At 43.5% G+C, this 17,399-nt stretch overlaps 1 protein-coding gene across 9 annotated transcripts in view; it reads left to right on the forward strand.

Annotated features, from left to right (window-relative positions):
• Nucleotides 1-17,399, forward strand: part of shank3a (SH3 and multiple ankyrin repeat domains 3a) — a 211,121-nt gene that overhangs the window by 132,719 nt on the left and 61,003 nt on the right. For all 9 annotated transcript variants that reach the window (XR_005206500.1, XM_037766242.1, XM_037766244.1 and 6 more), the window contains one exon: nt 5,548-5,729. Coding sequence is in view for 8 of the 9 variants with exons in the window: in XM_037766242.1 (XP_037622170.1) it covers nt 5,548-5,729 (182 nt within the window). In the remaining variant the exon portion in view is untranslated. The remainder of the gene's footprint in view (nt 1-5,547; nt 5,730-17,399) is intronic.

Consider the following 17,399-nt stretch of genomic DNA (forward strand, 5'->3'; position numbering starts at 1 on the left):
TCCGGCCCACTGGACGACTTTGTAAGATGTAAAAAATTGCAGAGAAGTAATTTATTCCAATATTTTTCAATAAAATTCGCTGCTATTCCTATTTGGGGGTCGCAGGCCCAGTGCTGCATACGCTATTATAGATCCCATGTGCTTATGTACAGGCTACGTGACACAACACTGTCAAGCGTAGGCTACTCTTCATGCAGCAGCCGCCGGTGAGAAATGTCTTTGTCAAAAAAAGATGAAAAGTGAATCAGAATGTCAGATTTTCCCCCTAAAAAAAATGGCCCAGTTCCTACTTCTTCAAATGGGAAGCCAGTGTGCTTGGTGTGCTCATAGCACCTGTCAGTACTCAAAGAATATGATATTCGGCGTCACTATCAGACTCATCATGGCGGAAAATGCAAGAACTTGCCAGGATAACTAAAAAACAGAGACGATAAATGAATAATTGGCAGGTTTGAGGAAACAGCAGTCTGTTTTTAGTCGTAGCCGAGAGATCAGCGAGACATCTCAGGCTGCTCATCATCTGTTTTGTAAATGGATTGTTCATTAATTGTGAACGTTTTCAGAATGTACTTCTTTACACTAACAGGAAGGGGAAATTTGGAGGCGTTGTTATTCATAGGTTACTATGCAATGGTTTTACTGGTCCGGCCCACTTGTGATCAAGTTGGACTGATCCATGAACTAAAAGGAGTTTAACCCTGCTGTATGCTATTTAGGATAAAATGTGCATTTGCAACTTATTTGATCTGATATCCCTTTGTTTGTTTGTTTGAAGAATAAAACAATATTGGGAGTCAAGGTCACAATGATCTGTGTAAGCTGAATTACAACTACCTCATTCAATAGCTGCAGTGCACTGGAGTTCTTTTTAGGTGAGATTACCTGAATGTGTGAAATGAGACTAAAGAGAGAAAATAGTCAGTTGGGAAAATAATCCATGTGTTTTAAGGCAAATGATATATGACAAATTGACTGTTATAGAGATCCAAGTTCATATAATTGACTTATCAGTGCATTTGTTGGCTATTTTCTTTCCTTTTATTGACAGTTGCCATCGTTACAGAGGCAGGGCTGGTGTCCAAGGAAACGATGGAGCTTTTGTAATAGACTGCATTAGAACTTTGTGTGTGTGTGTGTGTGTGTGCATGTAATGGATCCTACATCTGTATCTAGAAGCTACTTATAATGAGGCACAGTGAAAGAGAAAGAAAGAGAAAAAAGATACAACAAAGCAAAATAAGCAAGAAAAAAAGAGCTGTTGCAAATGTAGCACAAGTTTGCAAATGAAAACGGTGAATCACGTCATCGTGCAAAATACATCGAGCGAGTGGCATGTTTAAAATCGTAACTTCGATGCTTAACTTATTGTTTGCTTATGGAATAAAATGAATAGACATCATGCTGAAATAAAGTTGATATATAGATAAAATACTATTTCATATCTGGTATCCAACAGCAACGGAAATAGGCATGAAACCTTTGCAGAAATATAAGCATACAACTCTGGAGGAAGGCAAGAACACTGAGTATTTGTTTTGTCCCTCTTGAGTGCAGAATGGAAATGAATTTGAAATCCTTGAACTGTTTTTTTTTTTTTTTTTAAAGCTTCCTGGTAACGATAACAACAAAGAAGAGTCTGCTCTTTGCTCTCATTTGGTTTAATTTCAAAGTGAGTGTAGAAAGCTTTCTGGTAGACTCTTCCAGTAGGTTGTTAAACTGTGTTACAGCCAGAGAGGAGATGTAATAACGTAGAAGTGAAATCTTAGATATTACCAACTCGTGGGTTGACTATGATACTAATGCTTGCAATGGTAACTTATGCCTTGTCCACACGGGTATTTTTGTAAATGCGTTTTGGGTTTTGGTCCACACCTAAACGGCGTTTTAGGTCACTGAAAACTGTCGTTGACATGTAGACAGTGAAAACAGAGTTTTTGTCTTGTAACGTCAGAGTGTGCGTCGTTATCTCCTTTGTCAGGCGTCACTAATGAGGGGTCGTGTCTAGAAGGTAATCCGCAATTTGCGAAAATGTGTGAAAACTCTCGGGAGACTCGCTGCCCAATGACCTATCCTAACTTTAACCATTCAAGCTCAATGCCTTACCTAAACTGTTTCACAGCTTGGGGGTTACCTTCCAGACACGACCCTAATGATGCCACATGTCATGCAACGGCGGCATAAATACATCCATGAATGGTGGACATGGCCCAAGAACCTGCTAACAGGACTTATATGTTTACATTTACAGTTACTCTTCCACCATATTGAGGAACAGAGGCGTAAGATTGCGCTACGGAGGTCACTGCTATCTATCCAATGCAGCACTCCCACGATACAGACCCCGTCGCCGGTATGTGTGTGCGTGTCCCAACCTTAGACTGTATATAAAGATGTACGACGCCTCTCCAAATCCTCCCGTTGTATAGAAGTCAACCTAAAATATCCCAGATACGGGAGCTGCCGTCTTGAGATTTTGACGTAATTTGGAGCCAGAATCTAAGCAGTAGTCATCGGGCGGTGGAGCTGCATCATCAATGTCACCCGCCCGAACCGTGACCCCCATTTTATAGCATCAAATAACTAATTCAATCCAAACTTATCAGAAATATGAACACTTGAACGTATATCAGCGTGTTAAGAACTACCTAGAATGACAGAAACCATCTTTGGGAAAAATGTATTTGACGTACACTTTGACTTTTTATTTTGCCCCATGTCCCATCCGCTAACATGGAGGGGGTGAGATTTACGCCCTATACTGCAGCCAGCCACCAGGGGGCGATCGAGACGTTTTGGCTTCACTTTTGGTTTTGGTTTTTTCATGTCGTTCATCTTTATATACAGTCTCTGGTCCCAACCTGCCCACTGGCTTCGACAGCGCTTCAATTGTGTTTTGCGTTTTCGTCTGGACAGAGATTTCTTAAAACCGTGATTGTGTGGACGGTATTTTCTTTGGAGAACGAAGGAGGGAAAACTCTGTTTACAAAAATACCTGCGTACATGTGGACTAGGCCTGTGACTATGTCAGTAGAGTTAAAAAACATCCTACAGATATTTCTTTCATCAAATGAGAAATGGTCAAATCTTACATTGTAAATGTAAAGAGTGAAGAAATTAGATAGTAGAAATGTAATTAAAATTGTTAAAAGACATTTAAGCATATCTAAATTTACAGTTATGAATGTTTTTGAATTTTTGATATCTGATCTATGGTCATTCAAATTGTCGTTGAGTATTTTTATCTCAAATATTGAAGTGCAGTTGCCGATTTTAAGCGTCATCCTGTGAAACAAACTGGTCATTAAAGATGAGAAAAGAGCAGGAACCATCTCCACCCCCGTTCCCTTCTGTCTGACTCATAGATAATATGTGTCAAACCGGTCGTCATCAGCTCAACTGCAGGGAGCAGCTGAGGTCAAGCTGTGTACATAACCTCCCAGTAGGTGTACAGTGTGGCAGAGTAGTGTTAGTGGATGAGGCAGATGTGACTCATTGAAATAATAAATATCATTTAAGGGATCTAATTTTCGGGGCTCTCTGTGTCACTTTGACATAGCCTCATTTCCCTGCTTCTCCAGCCCTCCCTCCCTCCCTCCTCTCCGCTGTATGTGCTGCTGATGTTCGGTGCCGGGGCTCAGACATTAACATGCGGCAGCTATCCCGGCCCCTCAGTCCCTGCGGTAATTGGAAAGCCGTCAGCAAGCCGTTGTTTCGATGGAGAGGGGGACAGAGAAAGAGAAGGCTGTGTGAGATGGGGGAGAGCAAGAAAAGCAATAGAGAGTCGGGGAAAGAAAGAGACAAACAAGGCTTGAAATGAGGAAAGGGGGTGGATATAAGAAGGGAGAAAGAAGGGTAAAGGGCACATGAGGCTAGAATCAGGTGAATGAAAGAAAGACGGCTATAAAGTGACTGGTACAACGTGCCGGGGGAGGAATGGCAAGAGACTGAAAGGGGTCGAAAGGTAGAAAGACAGGGATGAAGGGGTTTAGAGATTTCTAGTCTTTCAAGGAAATGTTGCAGAGAATCTCATCAGTTCATAATCAAGTTCTCCCAAAGCAAATTCCAGATCAGGTAAACATGAGCATCTGATTTTGTTAAATATATATCAACATATGCTTGAGGGGAAAGCATTGACAACACAAGCAGCAGCATGATGCTGAATGCAACTTACACAGTGGTGGCAAAGTAGTGATGAATGAAGACTAGGCGGAGCTCTGCCGCTGCTGTATTAGAATTCACCGCCAGAGAGAGAGAGAAGGAAAGAGAGAGAGAGAGAGAGAGAGAGAGAGAGAGGATGAAGATGCAATGCGAAGAAATGTTGAGAAGGAGAGGGATAAGAGGGTGAAATGGAAGCGAGAGAATGAGAGAAAGAAGGAGGGGATTCAAGGCAAAGGGAAAGAGGGAGGAGCGACAATTAAACCAAATGGGCTGGAGCTTTTTGCCCCCCGCCCCACTGCACACAAGCACACACACGCACACACTGACACACACACACACACACATACATACACATCCTCGCACAGCCTTGCCTCAGGGAGCCATGGCGCATGCACGCTTGCTTGCAGGCAGACAGGCAGGAGGAGATCAATCGTGCTCTGGGACTAGTGTGTGTGTGTGTGTGTGTCAGCGATGTGTTAGCAACATGCTGGTGGTGGCGTATGCCATGCTAGCGGAGGTGCAATGTTAGCAGGAGTGGAGGGGGCTGTCTGTGTATGTGCCTGCGCGCACGGCTAGAATGCACATAGAGGGCTTGTGGCGTGTGAGTGCGAGCGAGCCGTCAAAGGGGAGGGGAGCCACGGAGTGCAGCAGCATCGGTAGCAAGAGCAGCAGCGGCAGCAGCAGCAGCATTGCCAGAGTGTGTGTGAGTGTGTGTGAGCGAGCGTGTGTGTGTGAGGGGTGGAGGGGAGAGGAGAGGCAGACGCGGCGGGACTCCCAGGAGAAGGAGCGGGAGTCGGGGAGCAGACCCAGCCTCTCTCCTCCACAGCAGGAGTACCAGGACCCAAGGACGAGGCAGGATCTGTAACCCAGCCTGGAGCAGCTGGAGCCGGGGACACACAGGGATCTCTCTCCCTCTCCGGAGGGGGCTTCTTCTGGAGCCCCAACTCAGGATGTGTTTGACTAAGGGGGTCTTCCAGACGGATCTGACAGACCCACACAGAGAAGGAAGCAGTGCAGTCCCTCTTATCGTTAAACATTTCTGCCTCTACTTCGGATAGGATGCGGGGGAGAGGGGAGAGATAGAAGGAGAGGGTAAAAGGGAGCAAGAAGGATATTGTCTGTGCTATTGAAGAAGGAAGAGAGGGAATAAGACGAGGAGGAGGGGGGAGAGAGTGGTTGGGAGGAGTGTACTCTCCTCTCATGACTCTCCCATGGAACACTGATTGTTGACTGTTGATCAGCAGTCTTGTTTATGAATCCCTCCCTGGCCAGCGTAACAACCAGGGGGTGTCACCAGGTTGCCGTCCCGCCGACAACCATGTCGGTGACCACAGGCTTCAGTTACCAGCTCCCTGGAATCACCACAGTAACATATGTGTTTGTTTACAGCCCTGGCTCAGTGCAGCGAGACCCAAGCCCCCCTCATCACACGCCTCCAGCGCTGACGGGCCCCCGCGGGCCCAAACGGAAACTCTACAGTGCTGTCCCGGGACGTACCTTCATCGTGGTCAAGCCCTACACGCCACAAGGGGAGGGGGAGATCCAACTCAACCGAGGAGAGAGAGTCAAAGGTAGGTTGTCTGCTATTATTTGTGTACATGTTTTATTAACCCGACACTGTAACTACTACTTCTGGATACTACTGCTGTTAATATTCTGTATTTCATCGCTACTAGTCGTGTTTAGGATCTCCTGTAAAGTTCGTTGGCTACATGTGGCTCTCAAGACTGTCAGAGCTGGGTTTGTTGCAGACATTCCTATGCTCTCATACGTCTCCGATACGAAGCACATCACATTACTTCACCATGTTTTTGGGCTGCAAAGCAGTTATGTAATCCCTCAACCCCGGAAGTCATCTCTGAGCTTTGACATTGTGAATTATCATTTCATCCACTTTGTAAATGTGCTGTTTTCTGCTTTACACAGAGGTGCAGTGGCTTCGCGTTCATGTGTTTGTGTGTGTGTGCTTTTGTCTCTCCATCCATGCTTCACTCAAGACTATGACTGTAATGACGTAGAAGGTAAACTCCATAATATTCTTCTCACCCTGTTTCTCTCTCTCCCGTACACTTCAGTGTGTCAACCCTACACCTACAGTGTAGCAATTAGTTCCTGGCCCTGTTTGAATCCACTTGAGATATGTGCACAATCTCAGTGTAAATCTGTGATTACTTCAAGGAGAGGGCATGCAAATTCAAACAGGTCCCGTGTGCTGTTTGGTTGTTGGTATGCATACACACCCTGTGTCCTTCTTCTCCCTCTTTGAGAGTGCTTCCCCTCTGAATGTACAACTGCTTTTGTCCCTCCTCTTATCACCTGTCCACAGACACCCAGCTCCACGTTGACCCCACACCCTACATCCTGCCACTTCACATACATCACCGTGGATCAAACCCGCATTAGCCTAATGGAAACAGTTCCCTCATGTCCTCAGAAAGGCCGGAGAGAGAGAGAGAGAGAGAGAGAGAGAGAGAGCGGCCGCACTCATGCTGAGACCTCTCATGTTCCTCTCAGATCTACAGTACAGAGGCACAGGAAGTACAGATTAAGGGTCAATTTGGAATTTCAATTTGGATTTTTTTGTGCAAACAACCACAACACACACACAAATCTCTCTCTCTCCTTCTTCCTCAGAAACATTCAGTATCAAACAACACACAAACACTAGTCTAAGAACCCCCCTCTCTCTGCCTGGATACATACTGAAGTATTCCCACCCCTTCCTAGATGTCTTCCAGCTTCTCTGACCTTAAACACGTTTACCTCCTGTATGCTTTTGATGCCTCATCTTTATAGTATTGTGTCTGTTTTATGGAAACACAGCTGTTATTTACACATGAATTACTAAAATAGGCGATAAACAATTCAGATTCAACACTTGAGAACCGAATGATACAGCATTGTCTGGAACGGTGATGCATACTGATGTTGACACAAATGTTATCGGAAATGTGATGACTCAACAGCAGCCAGTATGCCTCCATCTACTGAATGGATCTGCTGTCACTGGCTTTTCTGTCGGTGCAGCTGAATCTATAACCCTGCCACTAATGTGAACACACAGTGTTTTGCCGTTCTTTCATGTTGGCCATGCAGGAAACAAGCTTACAGTCGCATGGCTGCCAGCACCATGGCCCAGCCAAGTAAACCATCTGGCTGCGATACGCAACACTGACCATCATAACCATTACTGTGTTGCCTTCACTATGCTTCTGTAGTCTTGGGATATAAACTGAGAAATAAGTCATTGATGTCAACTGGTTGTTGAATATCTCAGAGCCTAATTCACCCAAATTCGGTTTAGTGCAGTAGTCCTACATGTAGCAGGGAGTGACCAGCCTTCCTGCTGCACAGAGAGGCCTGAGAAGCCACTTCCTTTAGGGATGGATGACCCTTGGTTTGATACATAATGCATTTCATCTAATCTGCATTCATAAATGGATGAGTTGCTAATAGTAATAGGGCTCATTTGCAATGGAGGACAAGAAAAGGCAAGGCAAGTGAAAGAAAGAGGAAACGATAGATTAAGGATTTATTCATTTATCTTTTCCGGTCTCCTCCTGGTTAAGGTAACAAACAAATGAAACACACCTACACCTTCGGGGAGTTTGATTAGCCCTTAAAGGGATAGTTTAAACGGGTGTTTTGAAGTGGGGTTATATGAGGTATTTATATATAGTCAGTGTATTACAGTGGATTATGGTCGACATGCCCCCAGTTTGGAGAAACAGACAGGAGTAGTGACTTGGGAGCAAAACATATTTTAGCCACCTAAAAGAAAGCCTCACCTAAAAAAAAAAAAAAAAATCTGTTTAAGTGTACGCTATATTTAGAATATTTTCTGATGGGGAACTGAAGTGAAAGTGAAACTTATCTATACGATTTTTGTCATCTGAGTCTGCTGGCTTTGAGGAGAGCATAGACACTTTCAGTTCTTTGTCGGAAAGGGCTTTCTGACGCTAAGATAGAGCGATGGAAATATTCTTATGTGGCTACAATACGGTTTGCTGCCGTCCCCGTCCACAGCAGTACATTGCTTTGCTCCGGTGCTGGTCCTGTCTGTTTCTCCAAGCTGGGGGCGTCCGGACCGTCATCTATTGTAGGTAACACACTGACTATGGATAAGTACCTCATATAACCCCACTTCAAAACACCCAAACTATCTCTTGAACTTACATGTGTGCGTGTGTGAATGTGCATATATGTGAAGTCATTATCAGCAGAGTTGTTTGTACCCTGAAGCTAAATCTAATATTGCTTCCGACTACAAATATGTTGATGATTCAGTTATAGTTAGATAATTTACCCCCCCAAACACACACTCAGTCACTCATACACTCATCTCCGTCTTCCTGTTAACGTCCTTACACCCTTGTTAATCACCAGCCGTACCAGAGGAGCATCTTTATGATGAGATCAGACTGGGTAAATCTCACTAAATGATTTGTCTGTTTGTGACTGTGTGCGTCATGTGTTAGCATCCATGCTTACAAGCATTAGCATAAATGTCTATTAGCTCACCTGTTAGTAGGACAGATTGGTGGCCTGTTGAGGCAAGGAATATTGTGTGCCGTACAGGGAAAGATGTGTCACACTGTGTAGTTTAATGAAGACATTGATTTTGTTCTAATGGGAGACGTACTTTAGTTCTCAGCAGTAGACTGTAGCACATTCCCAGTCAAGTGTGTTGATAGCTAAGCGTGTTTTAATATACGATTTAAGAAATGCACAATATGATGATTTCTTGACTTTTTTCCTTGTAGTGGCGGATGATCTGGACTCAGATGGTAAATACAGTAGAGAATTATAGCAAAACTTCACATAGCAATTTGGTTCTACACTGTCTCATGTCACTTAACTAGGACATTTAACTTAACATGAAAGTCTTAGAAGTTGGTTTTTGCTTACTTGCAATTAATTCATCACAATTTGAGTGTCTTTAAATTCCAAACCCATTTTAGGCAAACTGAAGAATCTTCCTCAATTATGTATTGCTTTTTACACAGCTTGACTGTTTTCTTGCAGTGTGCAACAGCCAACTTAAAAAAAACAACAACCTCCTTTTAGTTATTTCCTGTTAAGATTCACCATAAAGGTTAGCAGTCATATTCAGTGTGTTATCCATGTTGTAGCGGTATGGAGGTATGTTGACGACAAAAGATTTGAGAGAGCACAAAACAAATTTTGAGCGCTACTCAGTCTGCAAGTCAACTTTTGAAAGCGCACAGGCACAAGGGCAAATCAGATTTGAGCGTGCTGATCATGTGCACGCTCATTTCTGAGTCTGCTCTCTCCTCCAGCTGTTTCGGCCTCTTCTGAGCACTTGAGATTGTGTCGATCGGCACTGTAAAGTTGCAAAGTTCAGCCAAATTCTGGCAATCCAACTGATCCTCTTACCGTAGTCTGGTTTATTCATAGTATGTTGGATTTGCACCACAGCTATTGTGAAAAGGCCGTCATTCTGAATGTAGCCACAGTCCAAGATTAAAAAACTTTGTCCATCACATATTGATAGAAAATTGTCTTAGGCTTAGGCGAAAACATACACCCAAGAAAGACTCACACAAAATCAAATTAAATCACAAACAAAAGAACATGATAATTTTATTTTTTCTAAACCAAGTACTGCTCTTAATATCTGGTGGTTAAAGAATGCCACTCAGCTTTTATTTTGAAAGTAGAGGGAAGGGTCTAACGAGATGATCCATCCCATCCAGGTCAAATTGAACAGGAGACGCTCTTTGTGCTAAAGGGATTCAGCCTGCCAAACGCGATCATTACGTGTGTGAGAATCCTTCTTGTTGGCTCAAATATCGTTACACAATTCATCTGTTCAAATCATCTGTTACACTCCGTCCTCCCTCACCCTCTCAAACATTGACTTGCAGCATGAGTAGCACTCAACTGTGTTTTATGCTCTTTTAAATCTTTTGTCATCAGCATATAGCAGTATGTTGTGGTGGGATAGTGCTACTAACTCAACTGTAGACAGCCAATACGTATATTTAGGTTTGAGCATTGTGATTTAATTAATGTGTTTACCATTTTCAGTCATTAAGTATTTACACTATAATGAAAAAAAATGACACTACCTTTTTTATCAGTTATGTATTAATTCATGTGATGCCTTATAGCTGACATCCCGTATAATGAAGACGATGAGGATTATGCCATTGACATTAATGATGATGATGATGAACATGAAGGTAAAATTTATATTTTTTTATTATTATTTTGAAAGAAGGATGACAAAGTGGTTAAAACTATAAATCATTAAGGAGACAATTATTTTCATATTTTCATTTTGTGAGATTGAGATGTGTAAAGTTCTCAAATTTGGCACGTGATTCCACATTTTCATCCTTCCTTTTCCACGTAGACTAGCATTGATAGATGCACTTCTACCCCCCATGAACAACAGTAGAGGGGCCTTAATGTGTGCTTAGTTTCAATGATGCTAGTGTCCCCATGAGGACATGTTTTATCCAATCAGTTTCTCCTCGGCGATGAAGAACTGCTTGGAAAAACTCCCAGTCTTTACTCAGTGATTGTCAGTCCATTGGTCTGCTGTCTGAGATCAATGTCTCTAGACAGCCTTCGTCTAGACAAACAGCCCCGCCGTCCGCCATTTAGCGGGGTCATCCACATCCAGCTCTCCAAGCAGACTCTCGTGTAATGAGATCTGTTTGTCCTCCCTCACTCACTGACCGCCACTGGACCACAAAACTAGCATGCATTTGGCATCATGGGGTGTTTGAGGGTTTGTGTGTGTGTGTGTGTGTGTGTGTGTGTGTGTGTGTGTGTGTGTGTGTGTGTGCGTGTGCGCTGATGTCAGTGATGGCGGTTCAAAGAAATGGATGCTTCCAAGATGATCAGATTTTGTGGTCTGTCTGTGTGTACATGTGTGTATCTGGCCACAGCTGTGTGTGTGTGTGTGTGTGTTTGATGATCCCTTTGGTACACTCCATTAACAGGTTGCCCGGCCCATCACCCCCCACCTTCTTGCATCCCCTCACTATACTCATTCCCCTGCTCACCCCTGTGTTTGTTTCTACTCTTCCCCTTCATTGATGTAATCTGATCTCATCATCCGGATGGACATCTCTTGAAAGGCCACTTACTATCGCCATGGTAACGAAACAGGGACACATGCCACCGTAAAACTGGTCAAGCTTTTCGCACACTTGGGACCCCGTACACATTCACACAGATGTGCACACTCTGTGCTCAAACTCAACACACAACTGCAGGTGTGAGAAGGTAACACACACAGAGGAACAACAAACACATTCAAAGGAACAGATGTGTGTGTATCAACATGCCGGTTCCCCCCCCGCTGGGAGCATTAACTGCACGTTCAGGACATTCTTCTCCTCAACAAGGTGACACATTTAAGAGCATGCTTTCGTAACAATGTATTACATCTCACACTCACACACACACACACACACTGCATACACCTTCTCCAAACGCCATTATAAATCTTGCAGACAGCCATGAAAATGAAACCAGCACAAGTAACGTTGAGATTAGACATTCACAAACATGATTAATGGGGTTTGGCCGCACCCAGTGTGTGCAGAATATTAACACCGCTATGGGCAGTGGAGGATACCTGGACTAGCTATACCGACACAAACACACACATATACTGGGTTTAATGGATTATTCCAGGTCTAGCTGCACACAGGCTCAGAAAGCAGCTATTACTGCTGTTATGATCTCTGGGAACACACACAGTAGCTCAGCCATTTACTAATGCTGGCACACTGATCGCACGTCATAGAACTGCAAAAGCTTTCTGTTGAACCAAATGTCTGAAGGTATGCTTCTCTTCTTGTGTATTTAATTCTCTCCGACAATAGCTACATGTGTATATCTACACTGATGTGTATTTTGAACAAGAGCCAGTAGATTATACAAATGAAGCTCTGCACAGTGCATTATGTTTTTGACCACAAAGCTTGCTATTGTTAAGACTTAAAATGCATATGCATCTGTCCGTTACCAAGCAACAGGTTGTAAGTGCGTAACAGCTCTGACATGTAATTTTAAGACAGAAATAAAAATGATCAAATTATGCCTTTTAGTGAGTTTCATAAAATTCATTTGGTTCTGAGAAACAATTTTCTTTTACCTGCATATTTTTTACTTTGATTTTTAGAAATATTCATCCATTTTATCTTTTTATCTGCTTCATGCAGATCAGGTTGGACGAGAAGCCTGTGTGCCGAGTGTTGAATTTAGACTAAATATCATTGTTAGCCTCCCACAGTGAGCTTGGGTTGAATTACCGGTAATTAGACTTCCTCTCTGTCTAGTAATAGCATGAAGTGTACCGTGTGTGTGTGTGCGTATGTGTGGGTATGTCTGTGTATGTGCAAGTATGAGCAACTCTCAATTGTTGCTTGTGTATGTGCTGCGTGCAGATGTGTGAATCTGTAAGTGTGTGTCTGCCTGTGTGCTTGTGTGTTTGTCTCTGTGCAGCACAGTGTAAGTAATTGCCTCCCACAAGTTAGATAAACAGCATCCTTCAAGTATTCAGCAACTAGCTGTCCTAATATCCGAGGCACATATGGAAGAAATGTCTCCCCGTCTTTCTCTGCCCTTGTTCTGTCTCTTTCTATCTCTTATATACCTATGCGCACGTACACATTGTACATTTATTTTTTTGTATGAGTAGCAGATGTACACTATGCTTATACAGGCTTTGTGTTTTTTTGATTTTGGAGTAAACATTCTGCAATCGTTTCTGTGCATCTTGCAATTCATTAACACAATGTGAGACCTCACTTACATCAACAATACAACCTGGGATCTCATATCAGTGTACTTAATGCGTTTAAAGTTACTCTACAATATGACAGCATTTATGAGACGTAGCTACCTGTCAACATGTGCGACTTTTTGCATGATTTTAATGATGGCACTTAAAGGGACTATTTGTAACTTTCAGAAATGCTTCTTAACAGCGACACCTGTGGCCGTGAAATCAACGAAAGTCAGCGTCGGGCTCGCGCTTGCTCGCTCTCAATATACCTGAACGAGCATCGCTCAAAACAGTGAGGCGACACAAGTCAGCTAAAACCACAATATCACTCTATATTTCAGCTGCTTGGCAGTAATGTTAGCTGACCAGACGAAGGTCTCTCCATGAACATGATATAGATCTGATCCTAGTGTTGGCTTTTCCTGCCTAAGTGCAGGCTGAGGCAGCGGGGCTCTCCAGCGTGTCTCCCTGCTCTCTCCGCCCGCAGCTGGAGAGAGCAGGGAGACACCGGCACCCGGTCGGTAACGGGAAGACAACGTAAATCTCTGTAGAGCTCCGTCACTTCACAAGACACGGAAAACCTCTGTTGGTCTGGAGGAGCTGCAGCAGTTATTTCTACACAAACGTCCACTGTACATTCACTAGATATTCTCAGAGCTAAACTTACTCTTCTGCAGTGTGTAGTGAGAGCGCGTTCACGTCTAGAGGTGGAGCGAGCTGAGCTGTCTGAGTGAAGGCGAGCAGGCAGAGGAGGAGGGTACAGCGGCTACACGCGATCGCGCATATGCGAGCGCGCATGTGTGCCGACCCGCTACATTTATGCGCGTACAAAGTTACAAATAGTCCCTTTAAGAAAAATGTTGAGATGGACATTCAACATTGACCGATTAACTTAGTCAGTGGGAAAGAATCTATATAAGCTAAAGATACCAAGGAATGGTATTCTAGATGTGATTTTGACAATGGTCACATCCTTTTATAAGTACACTATCAGATTTTCTCTTTTTCAGGGGTCATAAAGTAATTTGTAAAATATATTAATGGCCAAACTAAGTCTGCTGTTATCACTTGAGATAATCAAAGTAGAAATTAAATCAACTTGAACCCCAGAACGTGTCACACAATTCCTGTGATTACCAAGATTTTCCCACTGAGATACTAGACAGGAAGTTGTCTATACGATAGCCAGAGCATAAATATAGCAGCTATTTGCAATGTAAAGATATAGAGGAGTAATGTCTACCTGAGCAGAGAATGAAGTCGCTCTCCCTCTGTGTGTTGTAGTTTGACTTTCTCTGTGCTTTGTTTACATAAACACGGGCCGGCCGTCTATGCTTTTAGTGCATGTGAGCTGCCCCACTCTGCACTGCTCTCATATGGCAGTTACAGCTGATTGCGTTGTCGCCGAAGAGTAGCACCCACTCTCCAGTTTCCCCTCAGGTTAACACTGTTAGCTCTGTCAGCACTGTTGCCGTTGTTTGCACTCCTAGTGCTGTTAGCACCGTTAACTGCTAGCTGCCGGCTCAGCTGTCGTCATGTTGAGAGCCGTGTGGAGGCACTAGATATTTTCAGAATTTTATATTGAGCACCTTTGAATTATATATTCACATTTTTTTTTCCTTAGGTTAAAATTGGGTGCACTGTAATCCTAAAAGAACCTTCCTTAAGGCTAAAACGATGATAGCACTTTTTACACACATTTGTGAGCTACAACTTATCACTGATTACACGTGCTTACTACCTGCTAGCTATGCCCCTTAAGGCAAATGTGTCGATCGTCTTAGCTTCAAGAGAGGTGAATAAAAAAGCATCATACTAAAAAAAGCCCATTTCAAACATATTACTATTTGTTAATATGTCGTCACCAACCCCCACAAGGAAACCCTGAGAGGCCACAAAGATGTTTAATAGCGTAGTGCATACTGCGTGGGGGCATTGGAGGAAAGAGTGTGTTGTTGGGGATGAGGGTTTTGTGTGTCCCATTTTACCCAGGAGAAATTACTATTATCACAGCATGGACCTGAGGCTAGTCGGTTTATTAACAGATTTCACTCGTCGGTCATTCATTATGTCCCAAGCTGTGTGTGTGACGTGTGTTATTGATACCGGACATGGTCACAAGCCCAAGGCAAGGACGTTGATGTCACAGCTAACCTTCGAGCTGTCCAATCAGAGTAGCAGTGGGGTGCAAAGTCCCGCCCACGCACCTACCTGCTCCCCGCTGACCACACCACCTGTCCTCCTATTACACTCTCATCCTCTTTGCTTTTTTTTATCTTTTTGTTTTCCAAACATGTCCATACGGTGCACCTCTAGCTCACAGGATCATCCCACACTTACCCGCTCACTGAAATTAAAACCCATGCTCGCCTAACACACATATATACTTGTAACTTACCGAGATGTAGCCTCGTACAAAATGCTAATTAGAAACACGGCATAAACAGCAGTTGCAGAGTTAATCAGTGTATAAATAAACATGAACAGGAAAACTGCTGCATAAACAGGAGCCATTGACTGACACAGATACATATTCAACAGGAACACCGATATGCTTTTGATTTACAATCACTCTTATCATGTACAATGTGACGCACACTGTTTGAGTTGGGCACGGCGAGTGCGGGGCCGAACTGACTGAGTGACTCCAGATGGTTGTTAACAACAGGCGTTTTCTGTCCTGCACAGTGACACCCTACTTTGCAGTCATGGGTGTGAAAATGCGCATGTAAAGGTCACGTCCTTAGCCGGTAATGTCAGGTAGAGAAGCTTTTAACACATTTTGAAAAACCTTGTGTTTTGACCTCTTCTTGTTGAGCTCTCTCTCTCTCCAAATGCATGCAGGAATGAAATGAAAAACAATCAAACAACAAAGAATTCAGTTTCCTTTTGAGTTTATTCTTGTTATTAATGTCCTTGTATTCAGCCCCTTGACCACTCACCAACCCAACTCGCCCATGCAGCCGCATGCAATTTCATTTTTGTCATGTAATAATATGTAGCGGAGGCCGGAGTACGGGCGCCGGTCAGCTCATTACAGCGTGTTCATTTATCACGGCATAAACACCATCATTTATGTGACACCCTGACTCGTCAATCAAACGATTAGGTGTGTGATTAACGACTCAACAACAAACAATCTATCACTGATCTATTAACGATCAACAGACAATCAATGGCTGGTCTACAGCTAATCAATCACTTGCATACTCTGATGGAGAACTCCACTGTTTTCTGTTCCTTGCTGGTCAGTCTACCAGGTGATGAGATCTGGATCTGATTTTGTCATATCAGTGTGTGTCCATGTTTTGATGTAGATTTGTTTGCATGTGCTCATCATGCATATTAATGATAATAAACCATTGTATTTAAAGGAACAGTTTGTAGGATCTGACGGTATCTAACGGTGAGGTTGCAGATAAGCCAAGCGTGTAGGATTGCTACGGTGACCGACGCAAAAATGTGAATGGCCCTCACTAGAGCCAGGTGTTGTAAGAGTAGAGTGCTTAGAGTGTACGTGGGAAGCGAGTAGTGAAGCAAGAGAGAGCGGCGGCGATGGGAGTGAGTAACGTTAGCGATTCCAGCCCAAGCAGGAAAAGTTAACAGAGTTTGGTTTGTCCGTTCTGGGCTACTGTAGAAACAAGGCGGACTCCGTGAAGAGGACCCGCTCCCTATGTAGATATAAATAGCTCATTCTAACGTAACAAAAACACAATGATTCTTATTGTCAGGTGATTATACACTAAAGAAAACATACTTATTATATTCCTTTTCACCCAATAGATCCCTCTAATTGTTACACACTGGTCCTTTAATATAGTTTGTTTCTATTTCTGTGCCATCAGAGCCGGGCTTGTATGTGATATTGCCCTGGAGTAAGAGAAAAAAAAGAAGCAAAGACAGAGGGTAACTATTAGGTAGCCTGTTCTATTTTTGTCTCCACCTGAGGGTTGACACAGAAGGAGAGAAAGAATGAGAAATGGAATAAAAAGCAGAATGAAAGAAGAGGAGTGTCATGTAGCGCACCTCAAGCCTGGGAGGGAGGGGGGGAGATGAGATGAGAAGAGAAGAGGGATCCCTCTGAGTCAGCCTTGGAGTTTTCCTCCCTCCTCTCCTCCTCCGCCTCCTCCCACTATAATTTACAACACTCCCGCCCTCCTTTTTTTTCTCTCGCCTTCTTCCTTTGCTCCACTCCTTCTTCGGTCTCTGCTGTCATTCACAGCAAGCCATTTCTCATTGTTTCCATATTTAAATTTTTTCTTAAACTTGTCAAGTCTTTATTTTTTTCAGTCTCTCTCTCTCTCTCTCTCTCTCTCTCTCTCTCCCCCTCCATCTCTCTCTCAGTTGAATACTGATGAGCCAGAGACTGCACCACTCCCTCGCCCTCTTCTAAGCAAAAGAAGTCCTGTGAGGACGAACATGCAGCAAACCACAGCACACATTTGACTCAGAGCAGTGTGACTATCCCTCC

The sequence above is a fragment of the Sebastes umbrosus genome, chromosome 4 (genome assembly GCF_015220745.1).
Source record: "Sebastes umbrosus isolate fSebUmb1 chromosome 4, fSebUmb1.pri, whole genome shotgun sequence".
NCBI classification, from domain to species: Eukaryota; Metazoa; Chordata; class Actinopteri; order Perciformes; family Sebastidae; genus Sebastes; species Sebastes umbrosus.